The sequence below is a fragment of the Heterodontus francisci genome, chromosome 1, assembly GCF_036365525.1.
Source record: "Heterodontus francisci isolate sHetFra1 chromosome 1, sHetFra1.hap1, whole genome shotgun sequence".
Taxonomy (NCBI): Eukaryota; Metazoa; Chordata; class Chondrichthyes; order Heterodontiformes; family Heterodontidae; genus Heterodontus; species Heterodontus francisci.
Window position 1 is genome coordinate 244,987,213 of NC_090371.1, and position 23,898 is coordinate 245,011,110.

At 42.9% G+C, this 23,898-nt stretch overlaps 1 protein-coding gene across 1 annotated transcript in view; it reads right to left on the reverse strand.

The window, feature by feature from the left end:
- Positions 1-303: 303 nt before the first annotated feature.
- cetn4 (centrin 4) overlaps positions 304-23,898 on the reverse strand; it is a 52,784-nt gene continuing 29,189 nt past the window's right edge. The window contains exons 2-5 of the mRNA XM_068042588.1: positions 23,083-23,238; positions 20,215-20,343; positions 19,966-20,103; positions 304-1,312 (exon numbers count right to left, since the gene is read on the reverse strand). Coding sequence (XP_067898689.1) covers positions 1,223-1,312; positions 19,966-20,103; positions 20,215-20,343; positions 23,083-23,238 — 513 coding nt within the window. The 3' untranslated portion in view covers positions 304-1,222. The remainder of the gene's footprint in view (positions 1,313-19,965; positions 20,104-20,214; positions 20,344-23,082; positions 23,239-23,898) is intronic.

Genomic DNA, 23,898 nt, shown 5'->3' on the forward strand with positions numbered 1-23,898 from the left:
TTTCTGTTTTTATTCTCAGGTTGAAATCTAACCACATCAGCAAGAAGAGGTAAATTTATCTGATCCATGTTATATTTGAGCAAGGAATGATGGTATGGATACTGGATACCTGAAATGGGATGCTTTCCTATTTTCCAGCAACGAGCAACCAAAAACTTGAGCCTGTATACAAAAAAGTTGAATTTCATCTCATCTTCATAATGAGAAATACATAAAACATATTTAAATTCAAAATGATCAAAACCATACTGATGTATCTCACAAAACAAAACCAATAATATCCTTTGAAGTCTTTTCTGATAGATTGAACAAATCATTTTATTAATGTGTGCTACAGTTTCAAGTCACAATTTGACATTTGTGTTATTAAAACTGGGTGACTAATTTTCCCCAAAAATCAACACCAATAAAGGTATATTACTTTTCAGAATTCAAAAGGTAAAAATAAAAACTTTATGAAAAACATGTTTCCACACGTAAAACACTTACTCCAACTGACAGTTCCCCGTTGCCCAGTTATTCCACCTGACACCAAATAAAATATTGAATGTGCGGCTTGTAATCCATTTATAAAAGAAAAATTAGACTAACTGACAAATAGAGTACAAGAAAGATTTTTAAAAAGGCAAGCTGGAGCGATGTGAACGGCACCATTGGAAAGAAGGTCACTTCAAATAGTCACAAACATTTCAATTTAATATTTGACATTTAGAGCACCGCACAGTTTTATCAGAATGTAACACTTATTTTGTGTTTTTTTTAAAATACAGTTATCAGTTGACTGCGTACTGCAATAAATCTTAACTGTGTCACCATCTTTACAGGAATTATACTTCAGTGGCACTGCAAGGCACATGCTCGATAAAGAGAAACTGGAATGTAGTGATCGGGAATGTTGCTGTAAAGTCACTGCTGCTTCAGAATATGAGTGGCTGGAATACTACAGAAACTGAATTACACAACACTGCCGGGGGAAACAGGGAGTTCAAGGATGAGCAGAAATATAATTTATAGATCTCTTCCATGAAAATGAGTAAACTATTAATAGTAGTGAAGCAGAATATGCATCAATTGTTTGGATTTGGATTTTCTGAGTTTATTTTAAATAAGTGATACTGAATTCAGATATACCAAAACACAACATATTTTCTTCATTCTTTATTACTTAAATAAAAACAAGTCACAAATAGTACTACTTAGGGACTGTATAACAACATAGAAATTAATAGAGGCTTGTTTTTTTCATGATCCGCAAAAATTCTTGTTCATTTATCTCACCATCACCATCACGATCAGCTTCATCAATCATTTCCTGTTTATGAATGGAAAATAATCTTTAAACATTATTAGAAGTGGCATTTCTAGCTATATTATCATGAAACTGTAAACCCATAAGAAATATATTTTTTTTTAAATTCTCACTAGAACAGTATGCATACATATACTAACAAATCACCAGTGACTTTGCTTACAGTGAGTGTTTTATGCGAGGTAACACGATGGACAAAATCTTGCTGGAGTGAGGATCTTGTGGTGCATACCATTTAGACTTTTTCCTGCACCTTTCAGCTCAAAACTTTTTTGTGCTGTGACTGTTTGGAAGTGTAAGCTTATAAAGGCGTGGCAAGGGCAACAGGCCATCTGGGACCTGAGTGAATGGTGGGACAATCAGAGTTTCCCCCTAACCAATGAGATTTAAGGATTAAGAAAGAAACACAGGAATGAGGGAGAAGGAGGGTGAATTACAGTGGGTTAGAATCAAGTCAGATACAGAAAGAAAAATAAAGAGGGAAAGAAAGATTGGATTCAGGAAGAGAAGAAGAAAGAAACAAAGGTGAAGTAAGAAAAAGAATGTATACTTTTAAAATCTCTAACAACTGACTACATGCAGGATTTATATTGAACAGTTTAAATTGTTCCCTTTCTGGGTCAGAGAAGTTGATTGGGATTGCATTATCAATCATCACATTGTTAAAAAGGTACTTACACTGTTGAGTTTCATCCCTAACTTTCTGCAGCAAGTTTAATGGAAAATCATTGTACAAATCCAGCAAGGTCTTAAAAACAGGGACGCTAAGGACAAGATTCCATTTGAGTGAAGCAAATTGTGGAATGGTGTTAATCAACCAACAAACTCACTCAAAACCCATCACTTAGAGTTAAAATTGGGCCCACCACTATTAATAAGAGGGGTACAAGATGATGAGAGGCAATAGATAGAGTGGATAGCCAGAGACTTTTTCCCAGGGTGGAAAGGGCCATCACCAGGGGGCATAATTTTAAGGTGATTGGAGGAAGGTTTCGGGGAGATGTCAGAGGTAGGTGCTTTACAAGGAGAGTGGTGGGTGCGTGGAATGCGCTGCCAGCGGTGGTAGTAGAAGCAGTTACATTACGGACATTTAAGCAACTCTTGGATAGGTACATGGATGATAGTAGAATGAAGGGTAGGTAGTTAGTTTGATCTTAGAGTAGGTTAAAGGTTCGGCACAACATCGTGGGCCAAAGGGCCTTTACTGTGCTGTACTGTTCTATGTTCTAAATAAACTAGCAAATTCAGACGATGAAGAGATACACTGTGTGTTGCAAATCTCCAGAGATTGCCCTTAGCCTCCCTGTTTTTAAGACCTTGTTGGATTTGGACAATGATTTCCCATTAAACTTGCTGAAAGTTAGGGATGAACCATAATATAATAGTATGTGAATGATGCGCACCAGGCCCAATTTTAACTCACTCAAAACCACCCATTCACTTACACAGAGTTAAAATTGGGCCCGGTGCACATCATTCACATACTATTATTTTACCAGCAAGATTCAGGCCAATACATCAGGATTTCAATTTTGGGGATTATATTTTTATTACAATATAGTATGTGTAATTATAATAGTAAATTTGAGTACAAATTATGCCATAATGCCCATATTGTAAGTTAGTGCTCATTATTATGTTTACTTATGTACACCATTTTATGTCTCACTGAAAAAAATACCCAAGGCGTTCCAGGTTGTAGGTAGGTGGGTAGATGCGTATCAATACTTGGGAGGGGAGGGGGGGATACAGCAGTATGCTAACAGCAGCAGGGTGATTTCAGGTTTGGGAGCACTGGAATAGCAATGATGGGTGTTAAGAGTATTGAGAATGGGTTTAGCGGGAATGACAATACTAAGAAGGAAGTTCCAGGCAGTGAGAGGGAATCATGGAGACAGAGAGAAGTGGCAATAGTATGTTAGACGTCCGAGAGCAACGCAAGGTAGATGATAAAGTTTGGGAGCATACGGATACTAGTCTCTGGGAATATTGAGGAATGAGGGGTGGAAACCATTGGTATTGGGGTTGAGATTAGTGGAAATTGGAGAATGCAAGTGCAAACACACCAGTAAAGAGAATGAAAGGTTCAGAGATGATGGGCAAGAAAGTTTTGAATTCCAGGAGGACTGCGAGGCGAGCATTTTATGAATTGGGTTGGGGGCGTGTGTTGATGAAGGAGAATTAATGTTCTAAACCTTCACATATTTACTCCTCCCCCCAGAAAATTTAGAACAATGGTTCCCTAGCACTGATCTGGGAATCTTACCTGAGTCATTTGAAGTGCTTACTGAGGATTTAGAATCTTAGGAACATTTTAAAGAGCTTAAAACCAGTTGTCAGGTCACAGCCATCAACATGGTGACAGTTGTTCTGGGCATATGGCAGAGGTCACTTGCATTCAGAGGGAGGAGAGGGGTTGTAGATCCAGGGATGAAAGCAGTGAGACGTGAAAAGATCACTTCCTCACACAGCACCTCAGGAAATGGGAGTGGCATGCGTGTAATGGAGCCTGACTGATTTCTGCCCATTTAAATTAATAGACAGATAATTTGGTGGGCTACATTAAAGGTGTGCAATCCTCTTCCCTTAATTTTCCTCTATGCACCAATGCAGGTGATTCAGACGCAATCTGACTCTACCACCGCTTCATGATTTAACAGGATTTTTTTTTAGTTTCTTTGAGATTTTCTAACAGCTTTCCAAACAAGGTGTAGAATTAATTTTCCATGCAACCGACTGCTTAATTTTTAATTTAGAAAGGCAGCTAGAGATAGAAGAGAAAGACACTGGAGGGAAAGACAAAGAAACAGGGCTGAGAAATAGCGAACACAAACAGACTAAAACCTACAGTGATGCCACTGTTGTGGAATGGGGGAGGGTGGGCTCCCTATTTTTCATGTCACTGGACTGGAAGAGATGCCAGTCAAAGGGGTTGTTGCTTTCTCCCATGGCCCATTGGCCCCCTTTATAAAAAGTGTCTTGTATTAAAAAAAATTGTTCCACAACATAAACTTGTACAAATCCTTTATGTTAGTAATTCATATTGTACATGTTCTGATGTTCCATTGAAAAAAAACCCAAAAGTCCATTTAATATTACCACTATCCCTTCATTCTCCATAAGAAATGCATTTTTTCATCAGTAATCGGGACTATTCTTTAACTACTCTTTCCACATATTATGCATGCTGATAAAATACTTTTGCTCTTTATGTTTCCTACTAGTGTTTCAGCATACTCCTTCTTTCTAAACCATTTTGTTGTTTCCCCCCTATATCTGCTCTAATCGTTTAGATTTTCTCTTTTGCATTATTAGCCCTACATTTGCCACGTCTCTTTTTCAGTTTCATTTAAATTTCTAAATTCATACAAGCTTTTGTTCCATCTCCTTCTTGAGAGAATATATCTAGTTTATACCCTAATCATCTGTTTGAACACTTCCTAATCTCTGCCCATTGTATTATCTGCCAATTTTTCTTTCTAATTTACCTGGTCTAGTTCCCTTTTGTCTTGTTTAAAATGACTTTTATTCAGTTCACGACATTTACCTTCATCTGTTCCCTCTCCTTTTCAATGTGTGCAACAAACCTAATTACACTTCTTCTTCTTTTGGGCCTCCTTATCTCGAGAGACAATGGATACGCGCCTGGAGGTGGTCAGTGGTTTGTGAAGCAGCGCCTGGAGTGGCTATAAAGGCCAATTCTGGACTAACAGGCTCTTCCACAGGTGCTGCAGAGAAATTTGTTTGTTGGGGCTGTTGCACAGTTGGCTCTCCCCTTGCGCCTCTGTCTTTTTTCCTGCCAACTACTAAGTCTCTTCGACTCGCCACAATTTAGCCCTGTCTTTATGGCTGCCCGCCAGCTCTGGCGAATGCTGGCAACTGACTCCCACGACTTGTGATCAATGTCACACGATTTCATGTCGCGTTTGCAGACGTCTTTATAACGGAGACATGGACGGCCGGTGGGTCTGATACCAGTGGCGAGCTCGCTGTACAATGTGTCTTTGGGGATCCTGCCATCTTCCATGCGGCTCACATGGCCAAGCCATCTCAAGCGCCGCTGACTCAGTAGTGTGTATAAGCTGGGGATGTTGGCCGCTTCAAGGACTTCTGTGTTGGAGATATAGTCCTGCCACCTGATTACACTATGGTCACTGTTTCTTATATTTTCTCCTACTTCATTTTTTGATAGGGTGAGATGAAGTAAGGTGGGAAGAGGCTTGTGTGCCGTATAAACACTGGCATAGACTTCTTGTTGGACCAAATGGTCTGTTAACTGCAAAATCTGGTGTGATTATTTACTTGCCCCACTTCATATCCTAGAATTAGATCCAGCTCAGTCTCTTTTGTTGCTAGACTAAAACATACCGATCTATAAAGCAGCCCTGGAAACAAGAGTAAATCTTGTGACGCTTCACTCACAGCAATGAATACTGAAAAATTTCAGTCAGAAGCCCCACCATGGGCCTTGCAAAGTTTAACTGCAAGTAGAAATGTCTCTTTTTTTTTTTCCATTTGTATTACTTTGACCTCAGTCTATCTTTGGATACTTATTAAACCATTTCTGCATTTTTCTCTAATTTATCCATATATTTCTTGCTCCATTTTCTTCACCTGTTCAGTAGTATATAATAAACTACCAATAGAGCAACTGTTTCCATCTTTTTCCTTAACTTTAACCAAACAGATTCAGTCTTTTTCACCATTACCTATAATCTTTACATTCTGGTGCTGTAACGCAATCTTTGATTAATACTGCTTCCCTTCTATTTTTCCCTACTCTATTCCTCTTGAATATTTTGTAACTAGGAACATTCAGTTTTCAGTCCTACCCTATCCTAAGCCATGTCTCAATGTCATTACACCATAACACACACTGAAAGCAATTTGTGCCATTAGCTTAACAATCTAATTTTAAAAACTTTATTACATAGGACTTCCTGCCTCTGTCCATTTGTTAGTTAGTTAGAGATACAGCACTGAAACAGGTCCTTCGGCCCACCGAGTCTGTGCCGACCATCAACCACCCATTTATACTAATCCTACACGAATTCCATATTCCTACCACATCCCCACCTGTCCCTATATTTCCCTACCACCTACCTATACTAGGGGCAATTTATAATGTCCAATTTACCTATCAACCTGCAAGTCTTTTGGCATGTGGGAGGAAACCGGAGCACCCGGAGGAAACCCACGCAGACACAGGGAGAACTTGCAAACTCCACACAGGCAGTCCCCAGAATTGAACCCGGGTCGCTTGAGCTGTGAGGCTGCGGTGCTAACCACTGCGCCACTGTGCCGCCCACTGGCAAACATACTGTCATGAAAACCTCACATGCCCAAATGAGAAATATTAATTTCATCGACTGGAACTTTTGATCCAGAGACAGAGAAGGAAAGGCAATATATTCCCAAGTCAGAATCGCGTGTGGTTTGGATTGGAACTTGCAGATGATGGTGTTCCCATGTTTCTGCTGCTCTTGCCCTTCTAGGTAGAAGAGGTCACAGGTTTGAAAAGTGCTGTCGCAGGAGCTTTGGTGAGTGGCTGCAGTGCATCTTGTACATGGTATACACTGCTACCACTGCATGTCGGCGGTGGCGGAAGTGAATGTTTAAGGCAGTGATGGGGTGCTGATCAACTGGGCTGCTTTGTCCTGGATGGTGTCGAGATTCCCGAGTGTTGTTGGAGCCACATTCATCCAGGTAAGTGCAGAGTATTCCATCACACTCCTGACTTGTGACTTGTAGATGGTGGACAGGCATTAGGCAGTCAGGAGGTGGGTTATTTGCCCCAGAATTCCTAGCCTCTGACCTGCTCTTGTAGCCATGGTATTTATATGGCTGCTCCAGTTCAGTTTCTGGTCAGTAGTAGCCCCCAGAATGTTGATAGTGGGGGATTCAGCAATAGTAATGCCATTGAATGTCAAGGGGAGATGGTTAGATTCTCTCTGTTGGAGATAGTCATTGCCTGGCACTTGTGTGGCACGAATGTTACTTGCCACTGATCAGCCCCAGCCTGAATGTTGTCCAGGTCTCACTGCATATGGACGTGGGCTGCTTCAATATCTGAGTTGCTAATGGTATTAACGTCCTCACTTCTGACCCTGTGGTGGAGGGAACAGCATTGATGAAGCAAACGAATTAGGAGCAGGAGTAGGCCACTCAGCCCTTTGAGCCTGCTCCGCCATTCAATAAATTCATGGCTGAACTGATTACTCCACATTTCCACCTACCCCCGATAACCTTTCACCTCCTTGCTTATCAAGAATCTATCTACCTCTGCCTTAAAAATATTCAAAGACTTTGCATCCACCACCTTTTGAGGAAGAGAATTCCAAAGACTCACGACCCTCAGAGAAAAAATTTCTCCTCATCTCTGTCTTAAATGGGTGACCCTTATTTTTAAACAGTGTCCTCTAGTTCAAGATTCTTCCATAAGGGGAAAAATCCTTTCCACACCCACCCCGTCAAGACCACTCAGGATCTTATATGTTTCAATCAAGTCACCTCTTACTCTTCAAAATTCTAGCGGATACAAGCCTAGCCTGTCCAACCTTTCCTCGTAAGACAGCCTGCCCATTACAGGTATTAGCCTAGTAAACCTTCTCTGTATTGCCTCAAACACATTTACATCCTTCCTTAAATAAGGAGACCAGTACTGTACACAGTACTCCAGACGTGTTCCCACCAATGCCCTGTTCAGCTGAAGCATAACCTCCCTACTTTTGTATTCAATTCCCCTCGCGATAAACAATAACATTCTATTAGCTTTCCTAATTACTTGCTGTACCTGCATACTAACCTTTTGCGATTCATGCACGAGGACATCCAGATCCCTCTGCATCTCAGAGCTCTGCAATCTCTCACTATTTACATAATATGTTTTTTTTATTCTTCCTGCCGAAGTGGACAATTTCCCACTTTCCCACATTTATACTCCATTTGCCAGGTCTTTGCCCACTCACTTAACCTATCTATATCCCTTTGTAGCCCCCTTATGTCCTCTTCACAAGTTACTTTCCTACCTATCTTGATGTCATCAGCAAATTTAACAACCATACCTTCAGTCCCTTCATCTAAGTAATTTATATAAGTTGTAAAAAGTTGAGGCCCCAGAACAGATCCCTGTGGCACACCACCCACTACATCTTGCCAATCAGAAGATGGTTGGGCCCAGGACACTACCCTGAGGAATCATGCAGTAATGTCCTGGGGCTGAGATGACTGACCTCCAACAACCACAACCATTTTCCTTTGTGCTACGTATGACTCCAACCAGTGGAGAGCTCCCCACCCCCACCGATTCCCATTGACTTCAATTTGGTTAGAGTAGAGGTATACCCATGTACTGATGTAAAGGCCTGCCACCCGATGGGTCCCGACGACATGAGTCGGGTTTGGGTTGGGTCAGACTTCCAGGTCCGGAATTCGGGCTCGTGTCGGGTTTCCTTTGCACACGTCTTGGCTTGGGTTCCTTGATGCCACACTCGGTCAAATGCTGCCTTAATATCAAGGGCAATCACTCTTATCTCAAGACCGGAGTTCAGCTCTTTTGTTCATGCTTGGACCAAGGCTGTAATGAGGTCAGGAGCCGAGTGGCCTTGGTGGAATCCAAACTGAGCATCGGTGAGTAGGTTATTGCTGTTTCAGTGGCGCTTGATAGCACTGTCAACACCTTCCATCACTTTGCTGATGATTGAGAGTAGACCGATGGGGCGGTAATTGTCCAGGTTGGATTTGTCCTGCCTTTTGTGGACAGGACATACCTTGGCAATTTTCCATATTGTCGATAGATGCCAGTGTTGTAGCTGTACTGGAACAGCTTGGCTAGGGGAGTAATCCTGAGATTACTAGCCTTGAGGTCCTTTTCTTAATTTATCTCCTAACTCTTGAAACTCTTTTTTTGCAAAACCACAAATTTATTCCTTCCCGACTAGCTCCATTATGAACATGGCTTTCTTGCCATTTTCCCTTCCCACTCCAAAACAGTTTGCATTCCTTAACTGCAACTTAGAGATCAACACACAATATGGGACTCTTCACTGTGGTACAATAATTACTTGCCCATGCTCCACACTATGGAATCCTCTATTGCTAGTGTTTTTGTATTTCTTACCTGCCACCTCCCTCAGCAACCAATTGCTCTGCAGTGCCATGGCATTGTTCATGGTTGGTTTCCTTTGAGTTATTGACATGGCAATTATTCAGGATTGCTTACTTGCTTGTCAGTTCAACATTGCTTCCAGTTTCCACCCTGATGAGAAAGACTCACTTCTCTTCCTCAATAACTCACACTGATTACTTCCTGGATATGTATTACAGGAACCCTTCAGCCTCACATACAAGAAGTTCCCAGTAAACACAAACACCAGGCACAAATGCAGAGGCAGCTGGAGGTGTTTGCGCACAAATCTTTGAAGGTGCCAGGATAGGTTAACAAAGCAGTTAATAAAGCAGATGGGATTCTGGACTTTATAGACAGAGGAAAAGAGTACAAAAGCCAGCAATTAGGTGGATAGATTAGAGAAGCTAAAGTTGTTCTCCTTAGAGCAGAGAAGGCTAACAAGCTATTGTTAGAGGTGTTTAAAATCATTAATGGTCTAGATAGGGCAGATAAAGAGAAACAACTTCCAATGGCTGATAGGTCAACAACCAGAGGACACAGATTTAAGTTAATTGGTAAAAGAACTAGAAGCTATATGAAGAAAAACTTCATTTATGCAATGAGTGGTCAGGATTTGGAATGCACTGTCTGATAGGGTGGGGAACACAGATTCAATAGTAGCCTTCAAAAGGGAATTGGATAAATATTTTCTTCAAATAAATTTGCAGGGATTTGGGGACAAAGCAGGGAAGTGGGATTAACTGGATTGTTCTTCAAAAGAGCCAGCACAGACTTGATGGGCGAAATGGCCTCCTTATGTGCTGTACCAATGAATGATTTTATAAAGATAATAATTTTGAAAAAGTGAATACAAAATACAAAGATGAAGTGGAATCATGGTGCAGTATATTGCTGCACTGTGCATAAAATGATAGGATGTGGGTTACCAACCACAAGTCACCAAATAGTGAACTTTAGCTTACCAGTGGCTAACTAAAACAAATAATGGTTGGGAGTAAGCAAGCAGCAGATGAGTAGTGGGGTGGGGGGGCGTAAACCAAAGAAAGTAAATGTCGCCACCTAATAATAACTCATGCAATTGCAGCAGCTGCAGTGGTGCAGGAGGTGCTCACATGAACAGAAACTCACTGCTTATCTTCTACAATGTAGTCACAGCAGTATACATGAAGAGTGACTGAAAAAAAAAGCGTGAGAGGAGAAACAGCAAAAACGAGAGAGAAAAAGAGTGAGATAAGGAGGGTGTTCTAACCAGGTGAGAAAGAGGTCTAGGGGTCCCCTTCAGTCTTCACCTGGTCTTACTGTATCAGGGTTTAATTTTAAACACACAGTGTTTTTTTAGCACCCCCTTGGGGAATCCTTGTTCACTGCTTTCCAATTATAAGGCAAATAAATCAGCACAAACAGGCTTCCTTAGGTTTAAAGAAGAAAAGTTGAAATTTATTAAACTTAAACCCTAATTCGGTTAAAGCTTACGGATACACGAGGCGCCCATGCTAGCATGCATACGCGATACACACATGCAAATAGAGACAGAGAAGAGCAGAAGAAAAATAAAGTGGAAATGTTTGAGGCAATATCTGAAGACTTCTTACGATTCTTCGAGCTCACTGTAGAGTCCTTGATTGTAGGTAGATTCTGCTTTTCGTTGGGGCCCAGTATTCTTCTTAAACCTTGTTTTATGTAGGAGACTTTTCTCTCTTGGCGTTCATGTATCTTCAGTGTATTGAAAGGTTGTGAGAAAGAGATGGAAGCAGACAGGAGAGAGATCTTCTCAGTCCCAGAGCAAACAGACACTCTGCCTTCAAACTGTGTGGCCAGTTCAAAAGAAAACCCTGGAACAGCCAGGTAGACATGTGACCAGCTGGTCTAACCAGTCCTGGCCCTTGTAGACTGTATTCTCCTTAGCAGGCCCTGGAAAGCACTTCCTCACCTTTGATGTTTGTTAGTATGTAAATATTTTTTTCCAGCCATGGCTGATCTGTTTAATAAATCATTTCCTTGCTCCAACAGTTAAAAATCAATGTTCATGACAAAATTGATGTGCCTCATTCTTGGCAGATGGGGCCGAGCATGACAAGGGTAAGAAAGAGAAACAGAAGGAAAGAGCACATGGAAAAAAGGAAAGAGGGGTGACAAAAAAGGGAGAAAAGACACAGCAAGAGCAAGCAAACCACAACAATGGGAAGAAAGCAAACTGATAAAAAAGAAAAACTGTTAAAGAGAGCAAGAATGTAAGAAAGAGAGGCAAGACAAAGAAAGAGAAAGCAAAAGAATGAATGAGAGAGATACAGAAAGAGGGGAGGAAAGAAAAGTAACAGGCGAGAGATGGGGAAAGAGAAAAGGCAGAGAGAGAGAGAAAAGAGAGAGCGAGAGAGACAAAAATGAAAAAAAAAAGAAACTGAGCAAAGGAATAAAATTGTGGAAAGCATGCAAGGGAGAGAGACGAAGGCCTGCAGCATTCCCGACAGTGGAACCAGAAATTGGCGTAACTTCCGCTAGGATTCCTGTTTTCCACGCGATTGCATATGTTAATGAAATGTGCAACGACGGGCATGGGGACATTCAAGACTCGGTGGCAGGGTTAAGCCTATTATTGGTGAAACCCACCATCACTAGGCTAAACACCAAGATCGCCATGGATATACAACATTCTTTGCTTGCAGCCTCGAGGATCAGAAGCCTTCCTGTCTCACAAGTCTCTGCATAGGAGCCTTTGAACTCAATGCAAAATGTTTTTTCTTCCCTTAATTTTTTGTAGTGCAGCACCGACTTCATATCATCTACTTTACCTCTGTAGCCACACTGAAGAATATGTCAGCCAGCAGGCAGCATCCTGCCCCACGGATAACGGATGCCGCCCTGCAGGTTCTCCTGCAAGCCATCAGGGAAAAGCCAAAGGTTCTCTTCCCTGAAGATGGAGTCAGAAGACCCTCCCGCCTGACCAAAGCAGCCTAGATGGAGATCGCCGAGGAGGTCTTGAACTGTGGTGTGATGTGCAAAACCTGTGTACAGTGTCACAAATGCATCAACAACTTGCTCAGATCGGCGAGGGTAAGTGGTCTTAGAGGCACAGAGTAATAGAGTTATACAGCACAGAAACAGGCCCTTCGTTCCATTGTGTCTGTGCCGGCCATCCAGCACCCAACTACTCTATTCCCATATTCCTGCACTTGGCCCGTAGTCCTGTATGCTATGGAGTTTCAAGTGCTCATCTAAATACTTCTTAAATGTTGTGAGGGTTCCTGCCTCCACTACCTCTTCAGGCAGTGCGTTCCAGATTCCAACCACCCTCTGGTGAAAAAAAGTTTCCTCAAATCCCCCCTAAACCTCTGCCCCGACCCTAAATCTATGCCCCCTGGTTCTTGACCACTCCGCTGAGGGAAAAAGTTTCTTCCTATCTAACCTATCAATGCCCCTCATTATCTTGTACACCTTAATCACGTCCCCCCTCAGCCTTCTCTTCTCCGAGAAAACAACCATAGCCTTTTCAGTCCCTCTTCATAGCTGAAATGCTCCAGCCCAGGCAACATCCTGGTGAATCTCCTCTGCACCCTCTCCAGTGCAATCACATCCTTCCTATAGTGTGGTGCCCAGAACTGTACACAGTACTCCAGCTGTGGCCTAACTAGCATTTAATACAGCTCCATCATAACCTCCCTGCTCTTATATTCTATGCCTCAGCTAATAAAGGCAAGTATCCTATATGCCTTCCTAACCACCTTATCTACCTGTGCTGCTGCCTTCAGTGATTTATGGACAAGTACACCAAGGTCTCTCTGACCTTCTGTACTTCCTAGGGTCCTACCATCCATTATATATTCCCTTGCCTTGTTAGTCCTCCCAAAATGCATTACCTCACACTTCTCAGGATTAAATTCCATTTGCCACTGCTCCGCCCATCTTACCAGCCCATCTACATCGTCCTGTAATCTAAGGCTTTCCTCCTCACAATTTACAACACCACCAATTTTCATGTCATCTGCGAACTTACTTATCATACCTCCTATATTCACGTCTAAATCGTTAATGTATACTACAAACAGGAAGGGTCCCAGCATCGATCCCTGTGGTACACCACTGGTCACAGGCTTCCAATCGCAAAAACAGCCCTCGACAATTACCCTCTGCCTCCTGCCTTAAGCCAATTTTGGATCCAATTTGCCAAATTGCCCTGGATCCCATGGGCTCTTACCTTCTTAACCAATTTCCCATTTGGGAACTTATCAAAAGCCTTACGAAAATCCATGTATACTACATCTACTGCTATACCCTCATCGACACATCTAGTCACCTCCGCGAAAAATTCAGTTAATTAGACACGATCTCCCCCTAACAAAGCCATGCTGACTATCCCTGATTAATCTCTGCCTCTCCAAGTGGAGATTAATCCTGTCCCTCAGAATTTTTTCCAATATTTTCCCAACCACTGATGTTAGACTCAAAGGCCTGGAATAAAAGGGTTTATCCCTACTACCCTTCTTGAATAATGGTCCACATTCGCTGTCCTCCAGTCCTCTGGTACCTCTCCTGTGGCCAGATAGGATTTGAAAATTTGTGTCAAAGCCCCTACTATCTCCTCCCTTGTCTCACATAACAGCATGGGATACATCGCATCTGGGGCTGAGGATTTATTCACTTTTAAGCCCGCTAAAACAGCTAATATTTCCTCCCTTTCAATGCTAATATGTTCAAGTATATCACAATCCCCCTCCCTGATCTCTACACCTGCATCGTCCTTCTCCATAGTGAACACCAATGAAAAGTAATCATTTAAAACCTCACCTATGTCCTCCGGCTCCACACAAAGATTGCCATGTTGGTCCCTAATGGGCCCTACTTTTTCCCAGGTTATCCTCTTACCCTTAATATACTTATAAAACCTTGGGATTTTCCTTTATTTTGCCCGCCAGTGTTTTTTCATGTCCCCTCTTTGCTCTCCTAATTACTTTTTTTTTTTAAGAGTCACCCTACACTTTCTATACTCCTCTCGTGCCTCTGCTGTTTTCAGCACTTGGGATCTGCCGTAAGCCTCCTTTTTTCCCCCTGATCCAATCCTCTATATCCCTTGACATCCAGGGTTCCCTGGGCCTGTTAGTCCTACCCTTCACCTTAACGGGTATATGTTGGCTCTGAACTCTCACAATTTCCTCTTTGAATGACTCGCATTGATGTGATGTAGACTTTCCTACAAGTAGCTGCTCCCAGTCCACTTTGGCTAGATTCTGTTTTATCATATTGAAATCAGCCTTCCCCAAATTCAGTATCTTTATTTCTGGTCCATCTTTGTCCTTTTCCATAACTACCTTAAATCTTACAGTTATCGTCACTTTCCCCGAAATGCTCCCCCACTGACACTTCTACCACTTGACCGGCTTCATTCCCTAGGATTAGGTCCAGTATTGCCCCTTCTCTTGTAGCATTTTCTACATACTGGCTCAAAAAGCTCTCCTGTATGTATTTTAAGAATTCCGCCCCTTTTAAGCCTTTTGGACTAAGACTATCCCAGTTAATATTGGGGAAGTTGAAATTCCCTATTATTACCCTATTATTTTTCACCTCTCAGAGATTTGCCTACATATCTGCTCCTCTATCTCTTGCTGACTGTTTGGAGGCCTGTTGTACACACCCAGCCAAGTGATTGCCCCCTTTTTGTTTTTAAGTTCTACCCAAATGGCCTCATTTGAGGAACCTTCTAAGCTGTCATCCCTTGGCAAAGCTGCTTCATTGTTTGTCACCCTGGCTCCATTTCTTTAAGAAAGAAGGCAAACAAGGCAAGCACTGGATTGCATGAGCAGCCTTGGTGCCATGCACTAAATGATTTTCCGCAAATTTGACAAATGCCATTATTCATGTGCTAGGATGTGTATTGCGAAAGTGATGTTGATACATGTTTACAATGGTTGTGATTCTTAACAAAAGAATTTTCATTCCATTTGTACTGTCTTCTGCAGGACAAACGCACACAATCAGCGCAAGCGAGCCAAGACAGGAGGAGGTGTAGCAGACATTAGAGTGCTGACACCGGCTGAAGAGGAGGCTGCACAAATAGTGAACTGGAGAGAGGCAGCGCCATTATCCGATGGCAAGGCAGGATCCTCAAGGCTTAGGATGAAGTGTCATCTTCATTCTTGCAGACATGTATGCACACCCACTGGAAGTGTCCGAACTCACGCCTCTTCTTCACCTCCACCAGCGCAGATACATCCACATGCTCTGCAGGGGGTTTAAGATTAGCATCTGGGCCACAATCTGGTGATTACAACACAGACATGTCCCAGCAGCGGAGGGAGCATGTGTCAGCTGGGTCCCCCAATAATCGGAGGACAGCTGAAGACCAAGCCCCCGCTCAGCTTTATGCTCTGTACCACAGTGAAGAGTCCCGTTTTTGCTGCTACCTTAAGTCTGCTGGATGTGCAGGAAAGCCATGTGGAACATATGTCAGAGATTCCTGAGGTCATGCGTGTGCTATGGTGGAGTCCATGCAAACTACAACATCTACCATGTCCCAGGCATTTGAACATATGGCTTCCTCAGTTGAGATTTTGGCGAGCTCCATGGCAAGTCTGGTTGAGCACTCGAGCCATATGCGATCTGACCTGCATCCATCACTGTTGCCGTGGGCTCCATGCAGCAGAGTCTAAGCGAGAAGGGGGACGAGGAACCTGAACCTCCCTCCAGGTGTTCTTTCTCCTGAGGGAGATAGGCAGGTGCCATCATGCACCCAGATGGAGGAGGAGCACATGCCAGCTGCCCCGGGGCCATCCTCTCAGGACACTCCCACGGTAAGCGCCGTCTCGTCCTCCTTCCACCACCCCCAGACATTGACCCCATTACCTCCAACAGGCGAGCACATGGGGGATACTCAAGCACCACTGCTACAGACGCCACGTAGGATGGAGCCATCAAGGCCCCGTTCCTCCAGAGGATGCTCGGCACAGTCATCCACAGCAACGGGGCAGTGGACTGAGCAGATTGCCTCCACTTCAGCTGCTAATGTTAGGGTAGAACCTAGACATAGTGGCAGAAAGCAAAAAATGAAACAGTTTTGAGCATGAAGAAATATTGTAAATATTGTGCAACTGGTCAATAAATTTCAATTCATCTTTATTTACTTTAACATTTGAACCACTCTCGCAAATCTTTTGCTTGGTTTTAGATGAGAACAAAGATGTTCATTGGAAGCTTATGGCAGGAAGGCAATAGTACTTGCAAAGCATCTCAGAAAATATCCAGTGACCATTTCTCTTTGATATTTGAGCCTTCAGTCTTCAATGATGGCTGTTTTCCCATTGATAATTATTCACTTTTTCCACGACTGTCATGCCTTACTTTTTTGTTTCTGCGGTCATAACGTAATGCTGCTTGCAGTGGTGTGTAGTTGCATCCATCTTAGCCCATAGAAGATTTCAAATGGCAATCACATGAAAGTGCAGCAATGCTTCATTAAGATTGCAGCGATAACAAAGACCTCAGGCGTATGTGAATTTCTGTGGGGAATTGTTATGTTTCTCCTCCAAACGTTCCTTGATGATGCGGCTCATTGTTGGCTGAAACATGCGTAAATTAGGCTCTCCCTGATGTCCCTTGCATGTCTCTCCATGGCCATATTGATGACGGCATCGTTGTCCTCCTCCTCACCCTCTTTACAGACTTCCTCATCTGAGGAGCCTGCTGTTCCTCCACTGGCAGAAAGTTGCCACGTCTTAACAGCAAAGTTGTGCAAAACACAGCAGACAATGATTATTTGTGACACCTTTTGTGGTGCGTACTGAAGAGCCCCTCCAGACCAGTCAAGGAATCACATTTTCAACATGTCAATGGTGTGTTCAATGATGGCTCTGGTGGATGCGTGAACAGCATCGTACCTCTCTTCAGCGGCGCTTTGGAGATGCCACACTGGTGTCATCCACCATGTACAAAGGGGGTAACCCTCATCACCCAAGATCCAGCCATCCACTTTGGCTGGTTCCTCGAAAACTCCTGGCGGCTGGGAGTTCCTCAAAATGTAGAAGTCAGGATAGCTCCTTGGGAAATGTGCGCAAACATGCATATGTTTTTCCTACGGTCGCAAACCAGTTGTAGTTTAAAGAGTGGAAGCCTTTGCGATTCACCAAGAGAACAGGCTAGTCCCAACGAGCTCTAATGGTCGCATGAGTACATTCAATCACCCCTTGCACTCGAGGAAACCCAGCGACGGCACCGAAGACCACAGACCTTGCTGCCTGGGCTGTCCTCGTCTACAAGTAAGTAGATGAAATCATTGGCACGTCAAAAAAGGGCATTGGTCACCTCTTTGATGCATCTATGGGTCGCAGACTGCAAGATGCCACATGTATCGCCCGTGGATCCCTGGAAGGACACATTAACAAAAAAAAACCTGAGTGCAGCAGTCACCATGAGGGCAACTGGCATGGGATTCCCACCAAACCCAAGCGGTTGCAGGTCATGCTGCAGGATCCTACAAATTTCTGCAACCATTTCACATGACATCTTTAGACATCTCTGGCAATGCCTCTTTGACATTTGAAGGGAATACGTTCTTGTCCTGAGGAAGCGATGACGTACCAGTGCAGAGTAAGGCCATTCCTGTAAGTTATCATTCGGATCATCCTCATCTTCCTGTTCGGCTTGTTGCTTGCATTCAGGCATCATGAGTTGAGGGAAAAGAGCCCTCCTTAGCCTCTTCCTTTGCTCTTCTTCCCATAGTATTAGACAAATTGGGTGTATGAGACCCATGTTGCTGTGGCATTTCTAAACAATAAATAAGCAGAGCGTGATGATTCAGCCCTCTGTTGCCAGTGAGGTAAAACATCGAGGCAATGAGCCGTTCCCTTATATATGCCTTCAAATTGATGGCAGGTAGAAGACACACCCACTATTGTTTGTCTCCTCCACTCTCCTTGCACTCTTTGAGTAGCCACATGGTTTCCATTATCATTGGAGAAAATGGTGTGCATAGAATTCAGGGCAAGTCTCCCCACCTTCCAACCTCCTCCTGCAATCTTCCAGCCTGAACCAATCACTCTTGACCCACCCAATGTTACCTTTAACCTTCCCTCTGTAACCATTCAGCCTCCCCCCATTACCATGCACAGTATAATCATCAATGTATTCATGCCATCCCTACCCTCCCTTCCTACTCCCGTTACTCTCGACATGCTGACTCTTGATCCTCCTCAAATCGACCTGACTATTGTTGCCAAATCCCGTTCCCCTCCATATGAAGCTGTCGAATACCCACCCATTCGTCTTGATCTTCCCTCCTACAGAATCCATTGGCCCCCATTGACTGTGACTATTCCCTCTGCTAGCCAGTACCCTCAATTTGCCCCAGATTCCTGATGTTGACAGCACTCACTTTAGGCCATTGCCAAAAATCTTTAGACTGTTATTCTCAAATCCACCCACCACCCTGCAGCCGACAACATGCAGCTTCAGTTTCAACAGCAACCATTCCGGGATGCTCCACTCCACTCTCCCCTGTTCCTCTATGCACCCAATCAACCCCACCTTTTCCTTCCCTTCCTGAGTACCCACCCCTGCTCCTCCATGCACCCAATCAACCCCACCATTCCCTTGCCAAGTACCCTCCCTTGCTCCTCCGTGCACCCGATCAACCCCACCCTTCACTTCCCTTCCCAAGTATCCTGCCCTGCTCTGCTCCTCCATGTAGACCCCCGTCATGCCTTCGCCGCCAGCCCCTGAGAAGAATCACCCTTGCTGGTGCCGAGCCTAGAGACAAACATCCATTCCAATGGGGACCTGGAGCTCAACGTCCATTCCAATGCTGTGTTAGTTTTGCAAATGAGTTTAAGGGAGAACAGCACAGACCTGAGACTCAAGTGCACAAATCCGACGGCTGCATGCCACAGTGAAACAATCGTGAACTGGGTGACACGGGAGTAGCGCTCATCATTCACTTAATCTGGAAGGTAGGTCTGAATTGTAACTATGCATAGGGTAATGAGTAAATATGTTATTTAAATGAATGCAAAGCTGTAATCGCCCATTGTGTAGGTGGAAACCTGGAAAGGCGCAAGCACGCCCGCCCCCTTAATTTCTCTAAAATATCCTGCTGTCAAGAATCCGAAAAAACTACTCCTAATTAAATCAACTCGCACGCCACCAAATCCGCTCTTGCACATCCCATAAGATTCCACCCCAAGTTAGAGACTGCACAAGGAAGAAACAAACAAAAGCAGAAATTGAAAAAGAGAGAAGGAAAAAGAGAAAAGCAGAGGGAAGAGAGCTTCTAAAAAGGTGGAAGCAATCCAAGAGAAAATTCAGCAAAAGAGAAAAATGTCATACATATTTAGATTCGTGGTTGTGTATATCTTATTATTCACAAGTTAATAGGTCATATAAATGGTAACCATCAGTCAGCATGTCCTGTGCTGCAAATGGAAAAATCTGAAATTAAGTAATTTCAAAAAAACAAGAGTTGCTGGCCTTGATACTATCTTACGTACTGTGACCAAGGAGTTAACACAAGTACAACTTTCCTATCCAGAGAAAAAAAAATAATCACCTGCAATTCTTCATCAGTTAGATTTTCACCCAGTTCTTTAGCAACTCTTTTAAGGTTCTTGAATGATATCTTGCCTGTGCCATCATCATCAAACAACCGAAAGGCTTTCAAAATTTCTTCCTTGGAGTCTTTCTCACTCTGGGATAAACGAAGTGGTACACTGGTTTTATCAAATCCTTGATTAACTTTTCGTTAACACTAATATCTCAAAAACAATTCTTAGTTTTATGTACATATATGACGTCTCACCATTTTCTGAGTCATCATAGCTAGAAAGTCATTGAAATCAATGCTACCAGATCCTTCCTTGTCAATGTCTGAAATCATCTTTCTTATTTCTTCTTTTTTAGGTTCAAACCCCAATGCACGCATGGCAACCTAAAAGAAAGTGTTAACATGTCGTTCATTCAGCTTTATAATATGGATCAAATTGACCAGCCCTGCTGGCCCAAATTAGTGGACTTTTGATAAAGGTAGACAGAAGTATAATTCTAAAAGAAGGACAGTAGGAACATACGCATTTTATGCCTCCACTTTCAACATAGAGCCAATTTGGTTGATATCTAGTACAAAAACATCAGAGTAATCTTATACATCTGCACACTTTAGTTTTGGATGCTGAACAGGAGGGGCAGAAGGTAGCAAATGTCAATAAATAAAAGCAAAATACTGCAGATGCTGGAAATCTGAAATAAAAACAGAAAGTGCTGGAAATACTCAGCAGGCCAGACAGCATCTTGTGGAGAGAGAAGCAGAGTTAACATTTCGGGTCTGTGATTCAAAGTGTGATGAAAGATCACAGACTTTAAATGTTAACTCTCCTTCTCTCTCCACAAGATGCTGTCTGGCCTGCTGAATATTTCCAGCACATTCTGTAGTAAATGTCAATCTTGTCTGAGTAACCAGTGTTGAGTTTACCCAGTTTGGACACCTGCCTTTACTATCCAGACTATCAAAAGACAGAAAGAATGAACGTGCATTTATATAATGCCTTTCACAATCTTAGGATGTCCCAAAGCATTTTATACCCAATGATGTACTTTTGAAGTGTAGTAACCATTGTGATGTAGGGAAAGATGATCAATCTTCAGTCCGAGTGAACAGCAGTCAAAATACGTAGATGCAGAGAGAGATTTTTAAGCTTCCGCTATTGAGAAGATGCGCTGAGTACCTTACATTGCAAGTACCATCCTGCATACTACTGTCCTTTTCTTTAAAAAATGGTAATGTAAGTAATCACATTCCAAGTCTGTTTTGTGTTAAATTTAGCAAAGTGATTCCTGTCAACGTACCGGCCCGCTGTCGTCAAAGTGCGCCAGGCCAGGACTTAGTGGCGCAAGCGCAGGATGACATCATCACGCAGCACCAACGTCATCGCGTATCTGTGCCAGATCCATCTTCACGCATGAACGATAAAGCGTCATTGGGTATCCAACCTCCCACTCGGCTGGAGGAAGCGGCAGAATGGGAGACTTTGAGGCTGGAGCTTGATCCCCGCCCCACTGGTCACTCTCCCCCCTCGGCAAGTTGCTCCGGGCCTCGACACTTCTTCCCTTCAGCTGTTCGCTCCAGACCCTGTTGCTTCCCCCCACTCCGCTGGCCGATTGATCCTCACTTCGCGCCAGCCCGCTCTCGGACTGCTCACTCCCCGCTTCCCTCCTCTCGGCCACTCGCTCCTACGATGTCCCTTGCTTCTTCGGGCTGTGCGTGGAGAATGATGAAACATGGGAGCAAGTGGCCAAGAAGAGTGAAGCGGTGTGGCTGGGGGGGAATGGTGAAGTGGGGAGCGAGTGGCCGGAGAGCGCGGTTGTGCGAGCGGGGAACAAATCGGCCAGGGAAGTGGGGGGGGGAGCAGCGAGGTCTGGAGCGAGTGGCTACAGGGGTGGGGGGAGTAGCCAGTAGGGAGGAGGGGGAGAAAGAGAGTTGTCAAGGGGCCAGTGGGGCGGAGCTAGTAGCTGCGCTCAGGTGAAATCAGTCCTGGTCAGTCATATAAACGAATCATGATAACTAATTGGTAGCACATTTTATACTCTGCCCGATTTTCTTTTCCATTGATCGGGGTGCCAAGTCACTATCTTCCAATGGAAAATCAATCATAAACTTCCTTTTGTATTCAATAGGATTACTGGAATATTAAATGGATCTGAGGATTACAGTTAGTATCCAAGAACTACATAGTATATTACTGGGCTTCCATCCAACTTAATGCAAGGTTAGTTTGCTGGAATGATCTAGCCATAAGCATTTCCTGTGATAAATTGAGCAGCGCCATCTTTAATCCTGGCAGCTGCCTGAACGTCGCAGACACTGACGTTCCAGTTGAAGAGCCTGCATTTGTGCATGTGCAAGTACTGTGCCACCTTGTGGTTGTGTTGTCAGCAAAGAGTCTAAATTTAGAGTGCAGTGTTTAATTAGCTCCATTTCTAGCATCTGACCATGAGGATCATCAAGCAAGTGTGAATATTTAGTTTTAATTCTTGTATATTGTTTTAAAACTTTAAAAAAATTAATGTATCTGAATTGTTTGATTTAAAAAGTATTATAATCCATATACAGGTATTAGAAACCATACTATAATGCACCATTTTACTCTTTAGCATATCAGTGTGGCTCAGGCAGGTTATAGGTCCAAGACTAACTCTTGGAACTGAGCATATAATCTCAATTGACACTGTAGTACATACAATATTGTGAGGCTGTATAAGTGAAATGGTGTCCTTTGTTTAAAAGAATAGTGGATCTTAAAAATCCCAGCGGACTATTTCACAAGCAGCAGGATGTTCTTCTGTTGTTGTCGACAACATTCTCCTCTTTATTACCACCATAAAAACACTGATCATTGATCCCAATGCTGTTTGTGGCATCTAGTCACAAAATGGCTGCAACATTTGCCTACTATTAATTTATTTACTGCAAATCACTTTGAGATGCAGCAAGACACATAACAAGCGCAACTTTTTTTAATACAAACTTAAGTTTTAGATTGTTGCTTGAATGCTTTTCCCCACCGAGAACTGCAAATACTTTTTCTAATGCTACCCCTAAGAGTTTAAATTTTAAAACATTTGAAAGCATACAATGTAGCATAACATTAACGTAGGTATTATTTAAAAGCACCTTGATTTCCTTTACATCAATAGTTCCAGAACCATCAGTATCAAACAAATCAAAAGCCTCCCGGATTTCTTGCTTTTGTTCCTCTGTTAGATCTGGTTTTGGCCCAGTTTTTTTGCGTTGTGAAGATCCAACAGCACTTTTCCGAAAGCCTGATGCCTAAAGAAGAATTTTAAAAACTCAATAATTGACAAATAGTTTTAAATGGTTAAAGTATTTGCACAAACAGCACTTACCTCCAACCACCCTGCTTAATAGAACCACACAGATTTATAGCACAGGAGGCCATTCAGTCCATTGCGTCGCTGAAGGCTCTATGCTAGAGCAATCCAAAATTAATCATACTGCCCTGTTCTCTCCCTAAAACTTCTCATCTTTCTTGATTCTAAAAATGTATCCGCTCTTCCATTTCTTCTAACCTCTCTCCTTACTCTCTTACTTTTAAGTTGATGAACCTGCATCATAGACTTCTCAAACAGAGGAAATAATCTTTCACTATTCATTCCATCTAAATTCTTCATAATTTTAAAATAACATATTAAATCTTCCCTTAGCTTTCTCTGCTGCAGGTGAAACAGTCCCAATATCTCAAGTCTCTGATAACAACTATAGTTTGCCATCTCTGCCATGCTCATCATGTACTGTATTCTTTAATTCAAATTCTAGATTGGTTCCCCCATCATAATGCTGTATTTAAATGGAAAATATCAATTTTACTTCAAAAGCAATCTGGAATAAACTCTTATACTGTATTAACTGAAACAAGCAGATGGCACAAAATACACAAATGAGTCCTTGTTTGTGTTCTCCAGTAGATTA